The sequence below is a fragment of the Filicampus tigris genome, chromosome 22, assembly GCF_054856515.1.
Source record: "Filicampus tigris isolate MCC_2025a chromosome 22, RoL_Ftig_1.0, whole genome shotgun sequence".
Classification (NCBI taxonomy): Eukaryota; Metazoa; Chordata; class Actinopteri; order Syngnathiformes; family Syngnathidae; genus Filicampus; species Filicampus tigris.
This window is the reverse complement of record NC_141238.1, coordinates 4,821,080-4,844,299: the sequence shown is the minus strand read 5'-3', so window position 1 is coordinate 4,844,299 and position 23,220 is coordinate 4,821,080. Positions and strand designations below refer to the sequence as shown.

Genomic DNA, 23,220 nt, shown 5'->3' with positions numbered 1-23,220 from the left:
TGTGTGGTGTAAGCTCGCAAACCGCCTCTGTGGCAGTCGGGGTTTCGGCAGATAGAACGCACATATCCAGAGATGGAGATGTGTGCATTAAGGGGCTGCTCCCTCTAAATTGTAGGGTGAAACGTAGGAAAATAGTCATTAAATAGCAGCAAATGGGCCACAAAAGACGCCGGCCCACCGGGCATCTGCCCTGTATGCCAGGTGGCCCATTCCAGCCCTGCTTATGACCCACAAGGAGGCATTCTAAAGCGGCCAGTTCAGACTGAAGCTCCGGTCCGTATGATGGCTGTCAAGTTGAAAAAAAATAAAAATAAAATTTTAAAAAAAGAGCAAGGGGAATTCAAATGTTCCAAGTGAGTTTTATATCAAAAACTGATCCTCCTTTTTACCTAGTTTGCCTAATAGACAGTGACTGCCAGAATCAAATGTTATTTCCTAAAAACTCATATTCTGACATAACGCCTGGCCACCCCTGGCTGATACGTAGCTCTGCTACTGATTGGTTCAGTTTGCTGTCTATGTTGGAAATGGATTAATGGGCGGCTCTCTCTAAATTGTAGGGTAAAATGGAGAAAAAAAAAATCATTAAATAGCAGCAAATGGGATAAAAAAAAAAAGACGCCTGCCCACCGGGCATCTGCCCTGTATGCCAGATGGCCCATTCCAACCCTGCTTATGACCCACAATGAGGCATTCTAAAGCATCCAGTGCAGACTGAAGCTCCGGTCCGTATGATGGCGTATTCAAATGGACCCGTTTTAGCCTACCCCCCCCCCCCCAAAAAAAAATATGGAAACTTGAAATGGTGAAAAACAGTTGAACACTAAATCCCCACAAATGACTATTACACAAGTGTCCGTCTTTTGACGTTTCCAGCAATTACATTTAACCTTGTATACTGTATTTAGAAAACAAATCTCCAAATTCACTTTGGAGGGTCTTGAACTCATACTCGATCCTTTTTTTATTCACCCCTGGACCGAGTTGGAAAATTGGATTTATAAGAGATATTTGCCTATATAAACCACAGGAGTAGCATTGTCTCTCCACCCGTCTGCTTTGCCAAAAAAGAAGACACACCAAAAAAAAAAAAAAAAAAAAAAAACAAAGAAAAAATAACCACAAGTTAGGACCCGAAGTTATAACAGCTGTGAGTGTTTCCCAGAAGCAAAATGTTGCTCTTGGGACACATTTTGTGTACGCACATGCACGTGTGTGTGTGTATGTGCGCCCGCAAATTATAAACCCTATTAGTTTTGGAAGCGCGCGAGCGCTTTTACAGGTCTTTATGCGGAGAGTAAATGTTTGGGACTCTTGACAGTATAATGGGGCAGATGTGTGCGCGAGAGAAGACAAATAAAAGAGGGGAGGGGGGGGTGAAAAAAAACACAACGCACACGTTCACACGCGCAGAGCGTCAATCAAAAGCTGCGCGCCCCGACGCCAACCCGGGCCTGCCTCGCGTCCCCGCTAACACCAAGAGACAAAGTTGGCACGCACGTGCTTTCGACCACCGACCTTCTTGAGTTGACTCTCCAGTTTGGCGCACTCCTCCTTCTTTTGCTCCAAAGTGATCTCCATGCTCTTCAGCCGGCTGTCCTTCTTCAGGGCCGAAGAGGCCAGGGAGGACGCTTTCTCTTTCAGGTCCAAAACCGACGCCTGGCGGGGGCGTGGCGGCGGGTGGGGGTGGGGGGGGCGAGGGGGTCAAAAAAAGGAGGGAAATTAGCAAATAATTCCAGATAACCACAATTTGCCTCACGTCATCCATTTTCAGAAAGGACATTTCATTTTTCGACCTTTGACCTTTTGACCTTTTTCAGTAACACTTCCTCCCCTTGCATCTTCGTCATAACAAAAAAAAAAAAAACCCAATCAAAATAAACTGGTATTTTTATCCTTTGAGGTATTCCTCTCAAGTCAAGAGTGTGACTCATCATCACCCTGCTCTTCAAAACTTTTTCCCATGACCTGACTCTCTCTCTCCCCCTCCCCCCCCCCCCCACACCTCATTCTTCCCACTCGATCTTTCCATGCGTGAAGTCCATCTCCTTTTTTTTTTTTTTTTTCTTTCCTCGTCAGTCTTTGCAGCAGTGATAGAGACGCGTCCAGCGCACAGGAGGGGGAGGCACCAAGACGTATAATTTTACACTCCACCGACTCCACTAAAAGGCGGACTGCGGATGATCGTGTTTGGTCAGAGAATACTTGCTGCCGTACTCTCATTATCCACTATTTAGGTATGTGTGTGCGTGCGCGTGTGTATTTGTTGCTGTTGTCAGGCAAACCCCACATGGGCATTTTGGAATGCTTATTTTCTCCCGCGTATATCTGGACATTATACAACTAGACATTAACGGGTTTTACGAGCCCGCAACATACTAAAAGTAACCGCGTACTGTAGGAGGTGAAATTAACCACCCTCGCTTTTTTTTTTTTTTTTTTTTTAAACAATAACGTGTGCGTTTTAGTGCAGTGTTTGGGTGGAGTTCCCTCTTTTAAAGGTTTGGATTATAACTACTCAACGCGTCTTTTGACAGGTGGTTTATAGCCCAGCGCATGTCACGAAGGAGGTCTGTGGAGTTTTTTTTTTTTTTAGGTAGACCCTGTAAAAGTGAATTCGGAGATTCTGATTGTTCGAGGATGAAATGTGCAACGACTGAGAACGGCAGAATCAGTTTGGAAACACCTCGAATTGATTCCCCCTACTAAATAAGAACCGACCGTGTATAAGAACAGACTTTGTATGCATCAGTGGTTGGCTTTAGAGCGCCTCATTGTTGGCCGTGAGTGCGCGCACGTCATGGAGAGAAAGGCGGAACTGCCAGGAGGGAAAAAGAAGAGGGGGTGAATTAAAAAAAAAAGAAAAGAAAAAAAACAGTCAGCATGTGGACTGGCTTCGGGCTGGCATGGCTGCTTTAGAGCGCCTCGTTGTTGTAGTGTGGAAAAGCCCAGAGATGACCTGGAGGTAGGGATGTAATGATTCACTCAAGCCCGATTCGATTTTCAGTTCCCGATTTTCAATTCGATTCGATTTTTAAAAAATTGCTACCACGCTGGTCTCTGCGCACTCGCGTGGTTCTGCAGCCGTCCACAAACGCAACGCGCAACGATGCCTGGCGCAAAAGCATCATTTGATCTACACGTTCAAAATGTGCTATGCATCCGAATGAAAAAACGTTTCATGACATCATTTTCGAGATGAATGTAATCAACTCGATTGTCGATTAATCGGGGCGAATCGATTTTAAATCGATTTCGATTAATCGCTACATCCCTACCCGGTAGATATATGCTACTAGCTAGGGATGTAACGATAATCGAATACCATATGCTGGTTTAATCGTTACATCCCCTACCTGGTAGATATATCCTACTCGGTAGGGATGTAACGATTAATCGAAAACCGATGTAAAATCAGATTTTCCCGATTTTTAAGCTTCATTTCAGGACGGTGTCCAATTTATCGATTTTTTTTTTTTTTTGTGGAGTAAGACGCTCCTGTTAGAATTCACCCATTCCTGCAATCCGACTACATTTCCCGGATGCGGGACGAAACTATTAAGATCGTACAGTAGATCGATTTCACAAGTGACAAGCACTCAAGGCTGAGGCGCTCTCATGAAGTCGTTCCTCACATCAAACTTGTGCGGCGGACGCAACCAGTGGCAACTTAATTACGAGTGCGGGAAATTGCCTCGTCACTCCCTGTCCCCCCCCCAACCCCCCCCCCCCTCCCCCCGGGTTGTGCGCTTTGCATAAAGGTCACAAGAAGCGGTGCTTTCCGCCGGCCGCCGCTCTTATATTATGTTGTCAAGGGACGTTGAATGTTTTATCATTGCGGTCCTTCGGCGCGAGGACCTTGGCAGGATAGTGGATCTGTTCCACGAGATAGATCAGTCAGGTTCTCCTTGACAGGGAAGGAGAGGGTATAGAATGCGTGCGTGCGTGTGCGCGTCCGGCTGGTAGCGCGGATATCGACGTATGTGCGCGTGTGTCGGTACCTCGCGGTCTGCAAGGTCAGCCTGCGTCTGGGAAACTTTCTCCCGCAGTTGCTTCAGCTCCTTCTTGGTGGACTCCACCTCGTCGCCCTTCTCTCGTTCCTCTTTCTCCCGCTGCTCTTTCAGTCGCTCGATGATACGCTCCTGCGCGGGGGAGGAATTGACAGATGGAAACAACGAAATTAGAAAAAAAAAAAAAAAAAAAAAAAACCACACCTTGAATCCAGATTGAATTTCCACATAACAGTTGCATTCAATTTCATATAATACATAATACGTTCTGGCACCGCATTTTTAGATCAACTAAATGGGAGTTCAAATTCAAGGCACAACAAGAGCGCGGCGCTCGTGTGACATAAGGGGAACGATAGACTCAAAGAAAGCAAGGAAGACGGGTGGGGGGAGGGGCGGTGCGGGGGTGGGGGGTGGGGGGGCTGGGTAGCGGTCTTGGGAAAGTAGGAGATGACAGTCCCCTACGCCTGCCAATACACACACCGGCCTGAATATTAGCGACTCGCAAATTAATCGGCTTATTTCCTGTATATGTGCGTCCGAACAGTAGAAAAACACAAGTTGCTCGGGGTGTACCCGACATTATTGAGCTTCTGCGTACACATTTTCTGCACACACGCCGCGGATAATTGAATCATAATTTAATTGCTCGGCCTAAAAGCCTGGGTGGTCGGACGGGGGTCAACATCCGCAGATGAGCGAACGTACCTTCTCGGACAGAGCCTCCTCCAGCGTTCCCAGGGCAGTGTCGGTGTTGGAGGTGTCCGTCTGTAAGGACTTGACTCGGCCTTTGAGGCCGCTCAGTTGCTTGTCCTTGTCCTTCAGCTGATCCTGGAGGTTCTCGATCTGCACGGGGGAGAAAAGCATCCGGAATTCTCGGCGTATTGGGGGGAAACGGCCATCGCGTCTACTTGACGTGAAAACGGAAGAAAATATGCTGTTTGGCTTTTTTTTGCGCTCTCTGCCCCAAAGGTGTTCGATGACCGAAACGCTCGCACGCCAAATTCACACCAAACTGTTCCAATGAAGTTGGAAGAATACGATTGTCCAAGATGTCTCCTCGAGGCCAACTAAAGGGCCAAGAATGCAGTGTATATTAAGAGGTGCATGAATTGACTTTACATCGACGTTTGAAGCGGTGGGCTTTATAAAGTTAGCGGTTAGCCTCGATAGCTTTGGCTCATCGTCTTAATCGGTTCAAACCAGTGTGAAAAGCTGCCACCAATTACAACCACGCTCAGTGTAACGTAGGGATGTAACGGGTCACTCAAGCCCCGATTCGATTCAATTTTCGATTCGATTTTTAAAAAAAAAAATTGCTACCATGCTTGTCTCTGTGCACTAGTGTGGTTCTGCAGCCATCCACAATCGCAATGACGTTTGGCGCAAAAGCATAATGTGCTATGCATCTGGACTGAAAAACCGCTTCGCGACATCATTTTCAAGATGAATTTAATCAACCGGATCTTTCGATTTATCGAATCGAGTAATCGATGAATCGGGACGGATCGGTTTGAAACCGATTTTCGATTAATCGTGTAATGGTGAGTTGCAGGCCTTTACGTGAAAACCATTCCATGGCGTAATAAAGGTTGGAGAACGCTGTGCTGCGCTGAAAAAAATATCAATGACAGTATCGATTAATCGACCTGGATTTCATCACAACATAATCAATTCTAAAAACTTTTTTTTTTTCGTCATTAGAGCCCTATTAAGAGGTTTGTCCCAAAACTTTTGGCAATAAAGTGAACAAAACATTTAATTACCCGCTTTATTTATTTTTTATCATTATTATCCCTCCCCCACTTGTTTCCTCGCAAACTCATCAGTGAGAAGACAAATTTAGCAAAAAACAAAAAAACAACAACAGACAACTGAAAAACTGACAGGTAAACGTACACCATAAACTAGAAAACAAAAGGCGGAGCAAGACAAGAAAAAAAAAAAATTTAATTAAAGATGACGGAAAATATGCGAATATAAAGCCGCGTGCTAAACTTTCAATACAACTCGATTCCTTCCTCGTTCTGTTTCTTGATGATCCTATCGAGACGTGAAAATTGATGTGGTGAAGTTAAAAACAAAAAAAAAAAAAAACTCCCACATTCACGGTGTGTATTGCGCGAGCACAGTAAAACATCTCCAGCGCCTCATTAATCAACTGTTCACTTGACAGCTTGACTGACAGCTCGCTCTCCTCACACACACACGCGCGCGCGCACACACGCACACGCACACACTTGACATTGAAAAGCCACAAGCCTTTGATCCCTCCTGCACTTCTCGATCCTGACAAGCGCTGGATGGGTAACACGCAAAATTGTCGACGCCGGTACCCGATTTTTCCCTCTGCGGTGATAAACCTGAGAAGGTATTTTAGCGTACACAAATTGCTAAAATTCTGCGCAAGATGCGATCCGGGGTGCAAGCGGCAGTCAGACCGCCACTCAGACAGTCGACTGTATTCCATTTGAAGATGACGCCAGGTCATCTTTTATTGAACGGGGAGGGGGGGGGGGGGGGTCGCAGCTCATTAGTATTCATCGACATTTCTAAACACACACACCCGGCTCTCGCTCTCCCCCTCCCCTCAGAGTTGTCTGCGTGATTGGTAATTATGTCCTTCATGAACTCCATCTGTTTATGGGGGGGGGGGGGACTTGAAAAGAAGGCACTTGACCACTAGACCCAAAATAATGATGATTAATGATAAACGATGGCTTTTATTCAACGTGTGTTATTTATTTATTTATTTATTTATTTATTTATGTAGCTCGCCAACTACGCAGTCGGACAGTGTTTTTTTTTTTTTTTTGTTTTTTTTTTTTTGCAAAATAGCGCTTTAAATCTTGTGACCCGGGAGTGTTGCAGCTTTTCCACTAGCCTGTATCACAGCGCCATCTACTGGTTGCGGTTTAAAGTTACAGTCCCATTAAAGTCATGCCACACTGTGCGAAATCAATTGCCGTCTGAAAAAAAAAAAGAAAAAAAAAAAGAGAGCAACTCGCATTATTAATAAGATTTATTGATGCACTCCTACTTATCCACTTTTTCTAAAATCAAACTTTATCAAGTTAAAAAAGCTTATATGGTTGTAAAATTATTGGGGCTGTCAAATTTAAAGCATTAACTATGGAGATTAATTTAACTTTTATAACGCATTAAAAAAAAAAAAAATGAACTCAGTTAACTCCATTTTATTTACTTCCTCGCAAAGACGGACTTTTACGTAGTTTTACTTTCAAAAGGTGCTCGACGACTCATCGGAGAAATCCCAAATAATTTGCGCACTTTGCAAAGCCAGATTCAAACGCCATATTATTTGTACATCTTTGGGGTATCGTTCAACAGTTGTATTTTCCCGGAAAATAATCGGATGCAAGGATGAACAAAACCTATTGGAACAGTCTTTGAATTTTTTTTCTACATTAATGTCACGATTTCAAGTAAATATCGGTAACAAACTTCATCAAAAAAATTGTAGCTGAAAATCTTAAGATTAATCGCGATCAATTATGCAAAATGTTGCGATTAATTAGACCACATTTTTTAATTGCTTGACAGCACTAAAAATGATGCAAATAATGTTTAGAGCAAAACGCAATCTCTTCCTTACTTCGCACGAAAGCTCTTTATAATTCGGGAGTAATTGTTCGCAAATGAATCATAATAATTTATAGAGTTAACTCGTAGCCTGAGCAACTATGTTATGTTATGTAAGAGCAAAAAAAAAAACCCAAAATTGGCCAGGCTTTTGCTTGCGCCCGTGCCGCTCTGCCACTATTTTGACCTGAAGCGCCACGTACCTTCTTCTGAAGCACGACGACTTTGCGCTCCTTGACGTCCAGCATGTCCTTGAGGTCGCTTATTTCTCCGTTCTGCGTGCTCTTCTCATCCGAGATCTCCGATATCTGCTGACTCTTTTTGGACAGAAGCGACTCTTTCTCCTCCAGGCGAATGCGCAATGCGTCCACCTGCGTACATCGCAATGAGAAAGTCAACCTAATCACATCTAATTGACGTTATGGGTTTTTTTTTTTTTTTGTTATTTATTTATTAATTTTTTGATAGATGCCTCGGTCTGTAATATGGCAGCCCTCTGCTCCTTGGCGGTGAGTGACTCCTTGAGGACGTCCACGTGTTGCTTGCTGTCAGAAAACTGGTTGTTCAGAGTGTCCAGTTTGGTCCGCAGAGCCAACAGTTCGCTGTCCTTTCGATTCAGCTCCTGCTTGACCTGATCCATCTGTTAATAAAAAAAACAAAAAAACAAGGAGAGGAGTTAAAAAAAAAAAAAAAAAAGACATTTGAGCTTGATTCAAAAGGGGGAAAGCTTAAGGGGGGGGTGTAAACAAATGAAAAGCTATTGGTTCTAACAAGGTGGTTTTGTTAAAAGGGTGATGTTTAGCCAACTTCAAGACCAAGGTTAGTACAGTTCAGGAAATCTAACGAAATAGCTCAAACTAAAATTGGGAAAAAAAAAAAATTGTGAAGGGAATTGAAAATGCTTTTAAAAAAAACCCCAAAAAACTAAAATGTTCTTTGTTTTCATCTTTCTCCATTAATATCATATCTGAGCTTTCGGTGTTCATTTTCGATACATTTATTTTGGGAATAAATTGTAGTTGAAATGTACCTTTCGGGACTTCCCAGCCTATCAGCAAACACGAATAAAATCATGCAAAAACGTTGCATCTTATGTCCTGAAATGATTTGGTTACAGCTAGGGATGTAACGATGAATCGAAAATCGATTAAAAATCGATTCAACACGATTAATCGAGATGAATCGAACTTGAATCTCAGCACTCAAAAGCCCCATAAAGCAACGCCTAACAAAAGACAACATACCTAAATCATTAGAATATACTCATTTCGAATCCTCCAAAAATGATGTTTTGAATTTTTTTTTTTTTCCCATTCCAGATGCATAGCACATTTTGAAGGTGTCGATCAAATGATGTGCTTGCGCCAAACATCGTTTGTGGATGGCTGCAGCACCGCACTAGCGCACAGAGACGCAAGCACGGTAGCGATTTTTTTTACAAATCGAATCGAAAATCGGGAACTGAAAATCGAACCGGGGCTTGAGTGAATCGTTCCATCCCTAGTTGAATCCCACATGCGATAACTGTTATACGCAACGTTAGTAAACCTAAATCACCAAGCCTAACTAAGCCATGCGCGGAAAGTTGCGCAGGTTAAGCCAGTTTGACATTTCGGTCGGCGCTGATGGGAATCGACGAAAGAAGCGGGCCGGGGTGGCGCCGGAGGCGAAGCGGACGTGAGCCGGCGAGCGGGGGCGGAGCAACGACGGCCGACGGACGGAGACGGAGGCGCGTCCCTTACTGCGGACGCCTCGCGCTGCAGCTCGCTGGCCCGTCGCCTTAGCTCCTCCTCCTCCGATTGGCCGTGACCTAACTCTTCCTTCAGCTGATCAACCTGCCGACGGGGAGGAAAGTAATACTGTGGCGCCCGGAGCCCAGAAAAAGGAAGCCGCTTTCCTGCCCTATATCCCACGACGTATCCCCCCTCCCCCCCCCCTTTTTTTGGTCGAGGTAATAATACGTGACGGAAATGAGTCACCTTATTCTTCATAAACTTGGAGTGGGATCGGTACACCTCCATCTGCTTGATCTCTTCCTCTCGCTCCTCGCTGCTGAGCGCCCCGTTGGACTTGAGCGTGTTGACTTCCTCCTCCAGTTCCCTCACGCCGCGCTCCAGCGAGCTGATTTTGGCGTCCTGGTGAGAAAGGAGCGCGTCAAGGCCCGCGCTGGCGGCGGCGGCGGCGGCCATTTTTCGCCTCCTTTGAGCTTGACCTTCATTTCGATGACCGTCTGCAGGGCCTTGGTCTTGGTGGATTCGGGGGCCGCTTCGTACCTCCTGTGCAGCTCCTGAGGGGCAAGAAGGCGGCGGGCGTCAGCGGGCGGCGGGGAACGGGCGGAGGTGAAGACGACGGGGCGGCGGCGGCGGGAGGGCGAGGGGAAGGAGGGGGAGGAACGGAGGTAGGGGTGAGGTGAGGGCGGGACGGGGAGAGGGTGCGAAGGCCGGAAGGGGGGGGACAGGTGGAAGGGAGGCGGGATGGGGATGGACGGGGAGGCGGGGAATGAGGGAGTGATGGGGGCCGAGGAGGAGCCAGGGTGGAGGCGCGTCCCCCTCGCCGAGGCGCTGGATTTGAGCCTCCATGGGTCGATCCGGTCGTCCCACATCGGCAAAAAAAAAAAAAAAAAAAACGAAAGTCGACAGTTGGGATCGACTATAAAACGAATGCAACCACGAGGCACTCTGCGCCAAGTTAATTCTTTGAGGGGCCGATTTCCTTCTCCTGTTCAATTCTGCGCCGTCGCCCCGTCCGATCTCGCCGGGCAAATGAAGTGAGATGAGAGGCGGCGATGCCGAGGCACAGAAAGAAGAAAAAGAGAAAGGAAACAAGAGCGGGAAGGCACAAAAGGAGAGCGGCGGAATGTCCGCATCGCTGCTTCTCTTTGGAATACTCAGCGGCATCACAAACACACGTGAAAGCAATGTGGGCCGACGTGGCTTGGGGGCAATGTGCATAACACGCACGCACATAGAAACATAATATGTAGGCCAATTTAAATGTCAAAATATGGGAAAATAAAAAGACCGCACAGCTTTGACTTTCACATTAAAACGGCCACTGACAAGAGTTCGCCACTAGGGGGAGTCGTTGCATTAAACAAGCCGGTGGCCAGCAAACGACAGAGGCGGATGATCATTGAATGAGAGCAAATGAACGCCGCCTTAAACCCAGAAATTCAACACTCACAAAATGATTCATATCTCAGCCCCTGTAGCGGACAGAAACATCATTCCAAAGAGTTTAGACACGTTTAATTAAAAAAATAAACAATCTCGCGACACCGCCACGTTGTATATTCCGATGCGTTCAATTGGCTAAAATACGGAGAATTCAATGAATTAGAATTTTTACGACAAAAAAAAAAAAAAAAAAAAAGGACCGTGACGTATCCGCTCCCCCGGTTCGAAAAGTAGACTGACGCAACAGCGGCTCCAGCGGTGGAAACTTAACTCAACTTAACGTGACGCTTTAATATGACGGATGCGAAGACACGCTCGCCTCCTCCTCCGGCGCTAAACGGCCGCTAAGCACGCACACCTCTCTGAGTAGCAGCATCTCCTTGTCCTTCTGCTCCAGAAAGCCCTCCAGCTGGTGAATGGTCATCTCGGCGTCGGCCAGTCGCCTCGTCCGCTCGTGGTCCTCCTCGGCGGCGCGAGACGACAGGCCTTTGCTCTGCAGCATTTCCAGGAGCTTCTTGATGGACTCGTCCCTGGGGCGGAAGACAAAAAGACCGTGCTGCAGGAGGTCTGGGGGACGATCGGGAGACGATTGTTTATTGTCATCGAGGGGGAAATGAATCGCTCGTGTTGGTTTGAAAAAAAAAAACAAAAAATTACATGGGAAGATGAGCTTAAAATTGTCGCATGTGAAATTGCAATATGGAGGGAAAAAAAACGCGCAATTGCGTCACACTGATCACATTTTTACAATTTTTTTTTTTAAAACTGAGATGCGAGTAAACTCGATTTTTTTTTTTGCGTTGATTCTGAATCTGCCCTCATTTTTTTCTTATCAGATTTCCACAATAATGAATGATAATATAATAACAATAATATCATATCGTCGCTGCAATGTGAAAAACACTTATCTCCATTATTTTTTTTCATTTTCTCATTTTTACATGAATCGTGTATCCGTGTTACAGGAGATAAGTGTTTTTCACAGGACAGCGACGATATGTAATATCGTGATAAAATTTCATAGGGATGGGCGAGTACCGATATTAGGTATCGTTTTGGGTCGATACCCAGCCTTGTTTCAAGGTATCGGTTCTCGCGACGGTTGCCGTTTTTCGAAAACTGGAGGCTTACATGTCTGACGGATGCCGTGTTATATATATATATGAAATAGAAAAAGATAAAAGAAAATTGCCATCACTGCCGTGTCGGTATTAGTGATTATAAGAGTACTCGTATTGGTATCACTGAGAGAAAAAGTGGTATCGAAACATCCCTAATATTTTGTCATATTCATGACTCAAGGTTTTTTTCCTGACACAAAATAAGTAAAATAGCGCTAGAAAAAAGTAAAGTAAAAAATATGTCGAGGGACACATAAAGCCCTACTTTACGCATAAAATATCCACCTAAAGCTTCACCTTGCGTTTAACGTGTGCTTCTGAGTGTCGATCCTCAGCTCCATCTCTTCCACCGTCTTCCTCAGGAGGAAGAGCTCCTTGACGTGCCGCTCGTATTCGCCGTGGAGACGCAGGAAGTTCTCCTCCGTCATTTCCTGCGGCGAGATGGCCTGGGATCCCAGGCGGCCCGCCTCGGAGTAATCGGACTGGAACAGCTGGTTGAGATCGCGCTGGATTCGGAGCTCGTCTTGCAAGGCCTGGATGGTGCACTGGAGATGCTGGTAGAGACAGAAAACGTAGCCTGTAGGATGTTCCACTGTTAAAAGGGATGTAACAGTTCATCGAAAATCGATTTTACATCGATTCTCTCCGAATAATGCCACCAACTCGATTACCGATTAATCGACTCGATTAATCACTGATTTCCGATTAATCGACTCGATTACTCGGAAACCGAGAATCGAAAATGATGTCTTGGAAAGTTTTTTCATTCCAGATGCATAGCGCATTTTGAATGTGTAGATCAAATGATGCTTTTGCGCCAAACATGATTGCGTATCGCAATTTTTTTTTAAATCGAATCGAAAATCGGGAACTGGAAATCGTAAATCGAATCGAATCGGGGGCTTGAGTGCATCGTTACATCCCTAATCAATAGGCAACAAAACATTGATGAAAACAAACATGAATTGCAAATAGAAACAGTCCACAGCAGTACTCGCATATTCATGTTGGGTTTGGCGAAATACGCTCGGAAAAGACAGGACTTCCGATGCCACACAATTCCGACATAAATTAACGGCCCAGGCACGCAAACACGGACGCGCAACTGCACGAGCGCTCTCGGTCAAGCGTACAAAACCGCATCGGAGCAGCTCGGGGTAAACAAACAGTTCCGCACGAATGCAGATCGCGCCGGTGAGTGCAGTGCCAACATCAGAAGGTTCCACACGAGGGAGGACGGATGATAAGAACGCACATACACACAGTCCACGCGTTTGGGCCGGATCTCCCGCCGGCACGCGCAGCTGGATTGCGCAGCTGAGAAATGCCAGACCACTCGAGAGAGGGAAGGAGACGCAGGAGAGGGAAATAATTGAGGCATCCATTAGGGAGCATTTAAAAACACTAATGGGAATACGACAGATTAGATGTGAAAAGGCAAGTACAGTGCTGTGTGTTCACGATTCTGGAAAAAAAAGCCAGGGTCAGGAAACACTTTTTTTTTTTTTTTTTCCCCTTCGGCGCTTCTGCTGAGTCATCTTCGTTCACCTTTGAACCCATCAAACGCCTCCTGAATCCATGTGGGAGTCAGCTGTTTAGTCACCAGTCGGTACAGAGGCCCGAAAGCTACTTCTTTTTCATCTATATGAAGTCAAGTCCCCGCCCAGGAAAAACAACAAAGAAAACCGATGAAAACGGATGGATCAGCTTCATTCTCGTTCCACACACGCAATATTAAATGGTGGAAAGGTAGAAACACTATTTTTGCGCTAAAAGAAGAGTCTAATCTTCCATTTCATAGTTTCTGTGTTTACGTATAATTATTCTGTGAGCCTTGAAGGATCGGTCAGAATGCTCTAAATTAGCAGCTAGCTGACAAGCGAGGGCCCCGTACATACTGGCGGAAGGCTAGCCGTAGCAATGCTATAGTTGGAGCCCAGTTTCCGTTTGAATTGCCATCACACACTGTTGCCGCCAACATGTCACCCTGAAATCACGTTTAATGGCGAATTCAGGATGCGAAAAAGAAATGGATTAATTATGCCGACATTGGAGAATGCGGCGCCCGTTCCCAGCGTTAGCAGCTAGCAGTTAGCCATCAAGCTCACGAGTGCCCCATATAAGCTGGCAGGAGCCGTCGGACTTCTTTTGAAAAGCAGTTTAGAAGGCAAAAATGAGTTACCCTTTTAGCAAAAATATTTTTGTCACAACTGGAACAAGAATTCAGATTTGTGCTACCACCTAAATGTTGAGAATAGCAGTCATCTTTTTTTTTTTTTTAAATCATGCATTCAAAAGGAATGGCAGAAAAAAAACAAACAACACATGAGAGGCGCGAAAAACTGTGACATCTCAACCCGCCTCTTTGCACCCTGCAGCCACCGCTCATCTGTCCTTTAACATGAGCCATCTCTCCGTTCTTACTCCTCCATCTCATCCCTCGCTCGCTGCCTGAGTCACGCTTACTCCCCGCCCCTTCGCTCGCAAACACAAACATATACGTGCGCGCGTTTGGACCCGCGCGTATACATCAGTGTGTGTGTGTTTGCGTGCGGTTTGACTAAATCGCCCACTCACACGCTCTAAGAGGATCTAAAGATGGACAAATTACAAGAAAATCCCTGATTTTAAGGGAGCAGATAGAGGAAAATAGTATCACGTTCTCCGGATGACAAGAACATGTAAGGACAGCAGGGATGTAACGATTAATCGAAAAAGGGGATCAAAAGTGATTCGCTCCGCTTAATCATGTCGATTAATAAAAAAAACTCGAGTCGATTAATCGAAATTCGAGGCGATTAATCGAAAATCAGGACGATTAATCCAAAATCGAGACGATTAATCGAAAATTGATTTTTTTTAAAATTTCATCTAAAAAATTATGTCTTGAAATTTTTTTTAAAAAATTTAATCGAATCGGAAATCGAATCGGGGCTCTAGTGAATCGTTACATCCCAGATGGATAGAAGTCGAAATAAGTAAACAGTGAATACAAAACAGCCGAAGGGCGCCTCCAGCGCAATGTTGACCCTAATCAGTCACATTGAGATGCAGCATGAGGGTCAGTGGTGGCTTCACAGGCAAGGAAAAACAGCCAGCTGTCACATGTATTTAACATGAGCACTTTAGCGTCACGTCAAGATGCAGAGTGAGGGCAAAAAAAAAAAAAAAAAGAAGTGGGAATGCCTTCGCGCCGGCTTCATTCCTGTCCAGAGTCGCTCCTTATAAGGTGAGCCGTGACTACCGCGGGGCCTCGGCACGCAAACAGCAAGCTCGCTTGGGGAAAGTGGAGAAAGTGAGAGGAGGAGGAGGGAAAGGAGGAGGGAGTCGCTGTTGGAAAAGTCAAAGCCGCCACCCTGCTAATCTGTCTTTTCTCGTGTAAGGCGGACAAAGTGTAGGCATCAAAGCGAAAGTTTAATAAGACTCAAGTGCTGCGTTGTTTTTTTTGTTTTTGTTTTGTTTTTTTTTGCCGCATCCTTCTTCCCTGCCCTCTCCTCCATCTGCTCGGCTCCATCCCTCCACCTATTTACCTCCCTCGCTCGCGCCCTCCATCCATCCTAAATAAACATGCGGGTTTGAGGACCATCTGCTAAGCAGGAGCGTTCATGTGTGAAAAACACACACGGCCAAGCGGCCATTTTTAAAGGCTTCCTTCTCGCTGTCAGACACTAAAAAAAAAAAAAAAAAAAAAAATCAGGAAAAGAGAGCCCCAAACACACACACACACACACACACACAGTCAGGGAAATAATGAGTCATAGGTTGATGAAAACAGTACGGGCCGCAATGATGACACACTGACGATCGGCCGCTGTCTTTTTAGAGGTTGGCATCGGGCATCAAAGGCAGACGTGCCTTCAAGAAATGACTTTTTATAAACTGCTGAGTCAGCGCGCCATCCTTTCCAGGTCCGCCCGGAGCCGAGTTCCCACTGTGGACGCCTTTGTACTCGCGGCCCTGACGCTTGCAGTACGGTAATATATTGGCACACGAAGACACTTGCCGTATTTTGGGGGTAAATTACCTGTCAGATTAGTTTTAATGCGACATATTTTTTACTTGGGAGTATTTTTGTTAAACACGACTTTTTTTTTTTTTTTTTTACTCCTTTATACTGAGCTGCATTCTGTTCACGACTTGAATTTTTTTTTTTTGCGAGTGAGGATAAACGGAATAAAAAATGCACGGCTGGATTACGGAAAAAGACGATTCACATGATTTATTCCCTTTATTCTCGTTCACGTCATCCTCCAACTTGTAACTATTATACATTTATTTATTTTTATTTTATATATGTATATTTTAGTGCTGTCAAGCAATAAAAGATTTTTAACCAATTAATCTCAAAGATTTCTAAAATTGATCGCGATTAATTGTATTTTTCAATCGCAATTTTTTACGAATCTTGGAACCGATATTTACTTGAGTAAAATCTTAAATTAATGGGGGAAAAAAAATAAATAAAATAAAGTATATAAATAAGTACATGTAAATAAAAGTATATTTCGATTCAAGACTGTCCTAAAAGATTCTTTGATCCTTGAATACGATTCTTTTCCTGTAAAATACAACAGTTGAACGATACTCCAATGAGCCGTCGAGCAACTTTTTAAAGTAAAACTATGTAAAAATCCGTCTTTACGACAGTGACTCTCCTCTAAATTTGGCTGCCACAGGAAGCAAATAAAACTGAGTTAACTGAGTTAATTTTTTTAGTGCGTTATAAAATGTGAATTAATCTCCATAGTTAATGCTTTCACTTTGACACCACTTAAAAATTATATATATATATAAAATTGTATTTTCATTTTAAAGTGCTTTGTTACAGCTGTAGCAACGTTGACCACTCATGATCAATATGATCTATTTTCAGTGCATCCCTGGCATTCATTTTTAATGCATAACATTTACACTCTCTCTCGTTAGGTCAATCAATTATTTCTTCATCTCCATAAGCCGTGGCCCTCCTAATCCATTTCTCACTCTTGCTTTTCACAACACTGCTTTCATTCCCCCCCCCCCGGGTCAGTTCTGATTTGCGATGCATCCATCTCACCTCTCCGTTTTCCATTCCTCACCACCGGTTTTCCTTTTTTTTTTTTTTTGGGGCACAGATCATTTGATTTGGAATGTACAGCGGCCGATTCTGTTGTACGGAGCGTCTCGACGCTGCCTGTGCGTTAATGAAATTAGAAATACTCCGTTCAAAGCCAAATGTAATAACATTAAGTGCCGAGCAGGGGATTATAAGCCTTTAATGAGTCAGCACGCCGAGCATCTCTGCCGCGGTGCGTCCAGGCAACACTTCCCCACTATTGTTTTGTCTCCTGTAGGCAGGCCCAACCGTGTGAATCCGTCATTTATTCCAAATATGCAAGACGGTTTCATTGTCTCGAATGGGGGAGGAAAATCTGCACTGCAGATGGTTACGGCTGCAGTGTCCAAAAAAAAATGTACTAAATTCAGATTTTAACTCATTCACTGCCATTGACGGATTTATTTGTCTTTTCACAGTCGAGTCAGGAATTGATTTCTATTTTTTTTTCCCCATTTTTTTTTTTTTTTTTTTTTTTCCAAACGATAGGGTAAAAGAGGCTCCGAAAATGTCCGGCAGTGAATGAGTCAAAGCGAGGGATACGATACAAGGAGCCCGATTGCGACACGCTAACACAGAGTGACACAAACACAGCAGGCAAATTCCGCTACAAAGAAAAGAGCAGAAGCAACCATACGCACGCACGCGATGGATGAATAAATGTAGCTAAAGAAAAAAAAATTGCATGCAAAAAGACGCCTCAAATAACATGCGAAACACTCTCCCTCTGTATCTCTCTTTCGTCTCCTTTGGCACACGCTCTGGCTCTGACGTCACACAGCTCCGAGTACAGCCGGTAGTGTTTAGCAGCCCCGCCGAAGGAAGGACAGTGCGGTTATTGTTTAGTCCACTACTGGTGCAAGGCGAAATGATTGCTCGCATTTTGAGTGTGAGCTGACAGGCTTCCTGCAGCGGCAACTCAATGGTGGAGAATTAAATAAAGGGAAAGAAGGAAGCCAGAATTCCAGGCATTCCTTGCGCCTTTTTTTTTTTTTCTTCCCTGAACTTGCCCTTTTTTTTTTTTTTTTTTTTTTTTTTTTTCCCCTTCCCCTCCTGCGGTGATCAAACGAGAAACTAATCACACGAAAAGAGAAAACGGCTGGAAAGGAGATGAATTTGGTCTAGTTGTTGAAACTCAATGGCTCAATGGCACGAATGCAAAAAAAATAAATAAAAAAATTTCAAAGCTGCAAAGTGGTTATGAAAACGCACAAACGTATGCTTGTGCAAAGCGGGAGCCGGTCGCCATGCCGACACTGTTGTTTACAAAAGCATCCCCGTCGCTGTGGATAAGAATGACTTTTGCCCATTTTGGTTTTGCGGGCAAGAGAAGAGGACGTGATGTACAGTAGATGCAAGGTAGGAAGGAAGGAAGCATGGGAAGGGTGGAGCCGAGGTGAACATTCCTCAACGGGGGAGGGGAGGGGGTGACCCGGCGTTCCTGCGGCCGCGCGTCTGTCCGCGGGGAGCATACAGCCATAAATTACCCCGGCCACTTAATTTCTAACGTGGCGATCGGGCGGCGAGGAAAACGAGGGAAGGGGAGCGCTGACTCACCGAGGGATGAGTGTCATAGGCGGCGAGGGTGTCAAATGAAGGCAAAAGAAGGCGACGGGACGATGAGATAATAATGAAAATGAAAAGGAAGCGCGGGGGTTGAAAGGGCGCGAGGGGACGGGCGAAAGTGAAAAAGGGAAAATCACATTAACGCGCGGCAGAAGACGCTTTTCGTGTCCTAACACGCTTGTGTTAAGACACGCTTGTGACTCACAACATTCACATCTCAAATCATCTTTGCCCATTGAGATGAAGGAAAAACGGGATTCATCCGTTACGGCATCACAACGACGAGTGTTTTCGAATGAATCGTACTGTATTTGATCAAAAAAAAAAACATACAGGAGTGACATAACTGGGATAATCAGCGACGACTCATCGAACGCGGAACTTTTTTCCAGTCAAGTAATCTAACTACAGTTACTCCTCAAATACCACAAAGCGTTCCATTACAACATAACGTAAAATAGACTGCCTTCGTTTTAAAAAAAAAAAAATGTATTTATGTTAAGTGAAATCTAGACTCCCTAAAAAGAAAATATTAATTATGAAAAAATTATAAAATTATTTAAAAATTATTAAGCCCGTTCACAGTATGTTGAGTCAAATCCAGAAAAGAATTGTGGTAGTTAAAAAGGTTGCCTTTATTTTTGATTAAAAACAAACTTTATCCAGCACCTGCTGAGTGTAACTATTAAAGTAACTTGCAATTGCACTTAGTTACTTTTAAAATCAACCAATCAGTACAGTAACTATTTGTACAGTAACTTTTTCAAGCCAACACTGGATTTCGATGTACAGTATATTAGCTGTTCTTCGTAGAGGATAAAGAACATATGCCAGTGAGTATTATCCGTCCGACAGGGGTGTGTAGACTTTTTCTATCCGATGTATACGAGTTCTAAATTGAGGGCTGCGCGATGACTGAACAGTGCGAGGTTTGTTTCTCAGAGCCACAGTGTCGACTTTCTTTGAAAGTGCGGGTGCACAGACGACACTGTGTGACGACTCGCTGTGTCTTGAGACTACAGCACAAGACGTATCAGCGAGGCGTCTGTTAATCCTTATTCTCCGTGTCTATACGCTTTTTTGGATTGGATTATGATTAGTAAAGATTACTCTTAATATATGTACTTGGCACGGTTTATGTCGTACCTGCGTTTCCTCTTGCACCACCCTGTACTGCTCCTTCCACACGGTCATCTTCGTGGCTTCGTCCTTCCTCAGCGCACGCTCTTTCTTCAGCTCCGGACTCCAGAAAGTCTTGATGGAGTTCATGGACGAGCTCAACTTGGACTCCTTCGCGTCCAACTAGAATAATAACGCAAGATTGGGGCGTTTACACGCGCGGCGTAGACTGCCGCCGATTGGGTCATTGAACTGAGTCATCGGTTAAAAAAAGAAAACACTCTTTTTTTTTTTTTTTGTAAATGTCCGTGTTTGTTAGTGAGCAGGTCTACAAATAATAATTTTAAAAAATGGCCTTACATCTCTGCGCAGAAGTTCATTTTCTCTCAGGACTTCTCTCAGTTGGCTCTGCAGATCTGTCATGGCACCCTCCCGCACCTGAAACGCACACGGCTTAGAGTTTAAATACACTGCACATTTGAAGTCAAACAACCTGTCCTAGAGTTGAAAGGAATGTGAAACATTGAGTCAGATTTGTGTTGAGGTAATTATTCATGTTTCATGTTGGATGGTGACAGGAACAGTGCATTTTTCTTTTCAAATTAAGGGCAAATCAATTGGAACATGAAGACATTTGTGGACTCTTGCTCATTTTGTTCGCTGTAAATTACAATCATACTGTAAATAAATTTGTATCATATTTATCATTGTTAAATTGTGTGAATAGTGACTCCTTTATGCAATGTTGTTGCCTTCGTTTAGTTACGTTTTATACTGATGTGCATTGTCATCAGCTTTCCTGCAAATGAGCCAGAAATAACACCAATGATGTTACACGAACTGTCTTCAGGAATTGCTGAATAAAATTCGCCTCGAGTCTAAAGACCAAGTGACTTGCCAACCTAGCTCGGTGCTAACTGGCAGCCTACCAATGGTGATTTATTTTAAGTAATGCTTCCGGACTTGATAATTAATGCTTTTTAATGCCATTTAAAGCCTTTATTTTTGCAAAATTCATTTATGACTTTTAATGTTTTTTTTGTTTTTTTTTAATGACCCGGGCAAACCGTTTAAACATAGCGCAGACTACTTATGGTTTTAATTGGATGCGAGGAAAAGCCTTACCTGTCTCATGGAGTGTGGCACAGTGGAAGCCTGCGTGGGCTGACTTTGCACCTCCCCGCCAAACGCTATGGCGTCACTGGACATGACCCCCCCCGCGCCGCCTCCTCCAGAGTTGATATTAGGGCTGCTCCCCACAAAGGCGGTCCGAACCCCATATGGCACCCTCGCCCCGGCCCTGCCCAGCGTCATGGTACTTTTGGGCAGGGAGGGGTTCAGCCCACTCCCCAGGCTCCCGATTCCCACCGGGTCTTCGGTCCCTTCGGCGAAGTACATCGGACCCCCCGTGGCGTAAGCGGCATTGAGCGACTGGATATTCTCCATGGATAAGGTTTTCCCGGAGCCGGTGAGGCCGCCGGTGGAGCTGCTGCTGCTGCCGTTTCGCCGGTGAGCCAAACGCGGGGAGCGGGGTAGCCGGGGGGAGCGGCCAGGACTGCCTGACGCCGACCCGTTGCCGTTGGATCCAACCACATCCAGCTTGGAGACCGACCGAGAACTTCCATACATGATGAGGGAACCTGGGCGTGTTTTGCTGTCCAACTAAGAGACTAAGTGAGAGCGCCAGATAGGAAAGAAGTAATAATCCAAGGAGACAACTTGTGTCCTGAAGAAAGCATTAGTCACGGGGGACGCTTGCAATGTCCCAAAAAAAAAAAGGGACAAAGAGAACAAACCGATTCCTGTTCGTCGCCTTCCGCTGAAGGTCTTCTTGGCCTCGTGAGGCAGTGCTGACACCCCTGTGATGACTATAATCCAGTACGCTTTAGGACGGACGCAGCTTGCTACTCCACAAAGGCGGCAATCACTGAGTCACCTGGAGGAGGAGGAGGAGAGTTAAGTGAGAATCTTGTGAGCAAAACATGACTTTTTTTTTTTTTTTTCTTTCCCAAAACACAGTTTGAACTAATAAACAGAGTGCAATGAAGATCTTTTTAGAAGGTTGCCTTCCTCACATTCTACTGTAGTATCTGTGACTTTTGAGTGTGCCTGGCATGGCCTGGTGAGTGACGTGGGTGTCAGCAAATGAAAGACTTTAGTTTTGATGTTTTTGATAATGTTTCGTTTTAGTTTTTTTTTATTAGTTCTAGATGTTTTTAGCTAGTAAAAAAAAAAAGGCACTAACTGTTCGACCTTGTTTCTTCTCTGTGCGGCCATACAGTAATAGCGAAAGAACAGTTTTGCTAAAATTAGCTAGTTTTATAACCAAGTTATTTCAGTTAGTTACTTGTTTAAGCAGTCTTATTTTTTACTTCTTTAATTGTTTTTTTATATTATTTTAGATTAAGCCGTGACAAACACAATAATGCTTAGTTTTGATTGACACATCAGCTCACATTCGAGCACATCCCATGAGTTGGCCTCCCACGTAAAATTCCGCAGCCCTGAAGCCGCGTGAGCAACGCATGCTTCCAACTGCGCTGATCTTTGGCCGGCGCCGCGCGAACTCGCAGCCAGTCAGTCGCGGCCGCGTGCGTTCCACAGAAGTGGGGAAAACCATCTGCGCCGCTTCCCCCCTCGGGGCCGCGAACACACACCTGGATAAGGCCTGGCACACACACACACATATTCTGTACTCAGCCAATCAAGTGAAAGCGCGGAGACGGTTTAGTTCTGTGGAGGGGAAGGTATTAAGTTGACAGATGCACGTACTTTGTGCATGAACTGCTCAGTGGCCATGTTAGTAATAACACACACTGAGATGTTTTGTTTGAAGTGTGTGTATGTGTAGTGGGGGCTTGCTGACATGTAGATAATATCCTATTTGCTTACTGTGACGCACATTGACACTTTAATGCCTCATGGATGCTGCTAGTGATTTTCACGTGGTTGAGTACATTAGTCCACGGTCACATTACTCATTAGTACGGCTGAACGATTTTGAAAAATAATCAGATGATTTTTTTTTCCCCTCTCAATATTGTGATTTAATATGCAATTATTTTTCAAGGTACCCTTCCCATTTATTTTTTCAACAAACGCAATACAAAGAACAATATCAGATTTAGTTTTACATAAATGTTGTGGTTTTATAGGTTAGGCTTACATTAGGTTAAAGGCAAATGAATCATTCATCAGGCATACTTTTGAGACAAAGTTAGAAGTATCAGCACAACAGACATTTGGACGCAACTTGTGATGCATCATGAGCCGAAGCAAAAGCTCACATGCCCGAGACACATCTGCTACAGGCGAGGCAATCATCTGAAAAAACAACGCGGTGCTGCCAAGTGAAACATCTGCAAAACACTCCTCGACCGACTACACGAAATTCTTTCAAATGTGCAATGTAGGGATTTTCTACAGTAGACGTAACACATTGAAATGCATGTAGTCGTGGGCAAAAACTACACGCTTTAATTCTATTTTCCAGTTACTGCAGTAGCTTTGCGGCGAAGGAGCCTACAGCG

The 23,220-nt window shown here is 44.6% G+C and overlaps 1 protein-coding gene across 14 annotated transcripts in view; it reads right to left on the bottom strand.

Moving 5' to 3' along the window:
- LOC147126603 (ELKS/Rab6-interacting/CAST family member 1-like) overlaps positions 1-23,220 on the bottom strand; it is a 67,925-nt gene that overhangs the window by 40,680 nt on the left and 4,025 nt on the right. For 8 of the 14 annotated variants that reach the window (XR_015084724.1, XR_015084725.1, XM_086022246.1 and 5 more), the window contains exons 2-14: positions 20,816-21,626; positions 20,051-20,128; positions 19,718-19,873; positions 12,208-12,464; positions 11,148-11,319; positions 9,826-9,900; positions 9,593-9,748; positions 9,356-9,448; positions 8,086-8,253; positions 7,817-7,984; positions 4,719-4,856; positions 4,002-4,142; positions 1,519-1,659 (exon numbers count right to left, since the gene is read on the bottom strand). Coding sequence is in view for 10 of the 14 variants with exons in the window: in XM_086022246.1 (XP_085878372.1) it covers positions 1,519-1,659; positions 4,002-4,142; positions 4,719-4,856; positions 7,817-7,984; positions 8,086-8,253; positions 9,356-9,448; positions 9,593-9,748; positions 9,826-9,900; positions 11,148-11,319; positions 12,208-12,464; positions 19,718-19,873; positions 20,051-20,128; positions 20,816-21,319 (2,247 nt within the window). In the remaining 4 variants the exon portion in view is untranslated. The remainder of the gene's footprint in view (positions 1-1,518; positions 1,660-4,001; positions 4,143-4,718; positions 4,857-7,816; positions 7,985-8,085; positions 8,254-9,355; positions 9,449-9,592; positions 9,749-9,825; positions 9,901-11,147; positions 11,320-12,207; positions 12,465-19,717; positions 19,874-20,050; positions 20,129-20,815; positions 21,627-23,220) is intronic. The other 6 variants (XR_015084726.1, XR_015084727.1, XM_086022248.1 and 3 more) reach the window with 1 other exon arrangement.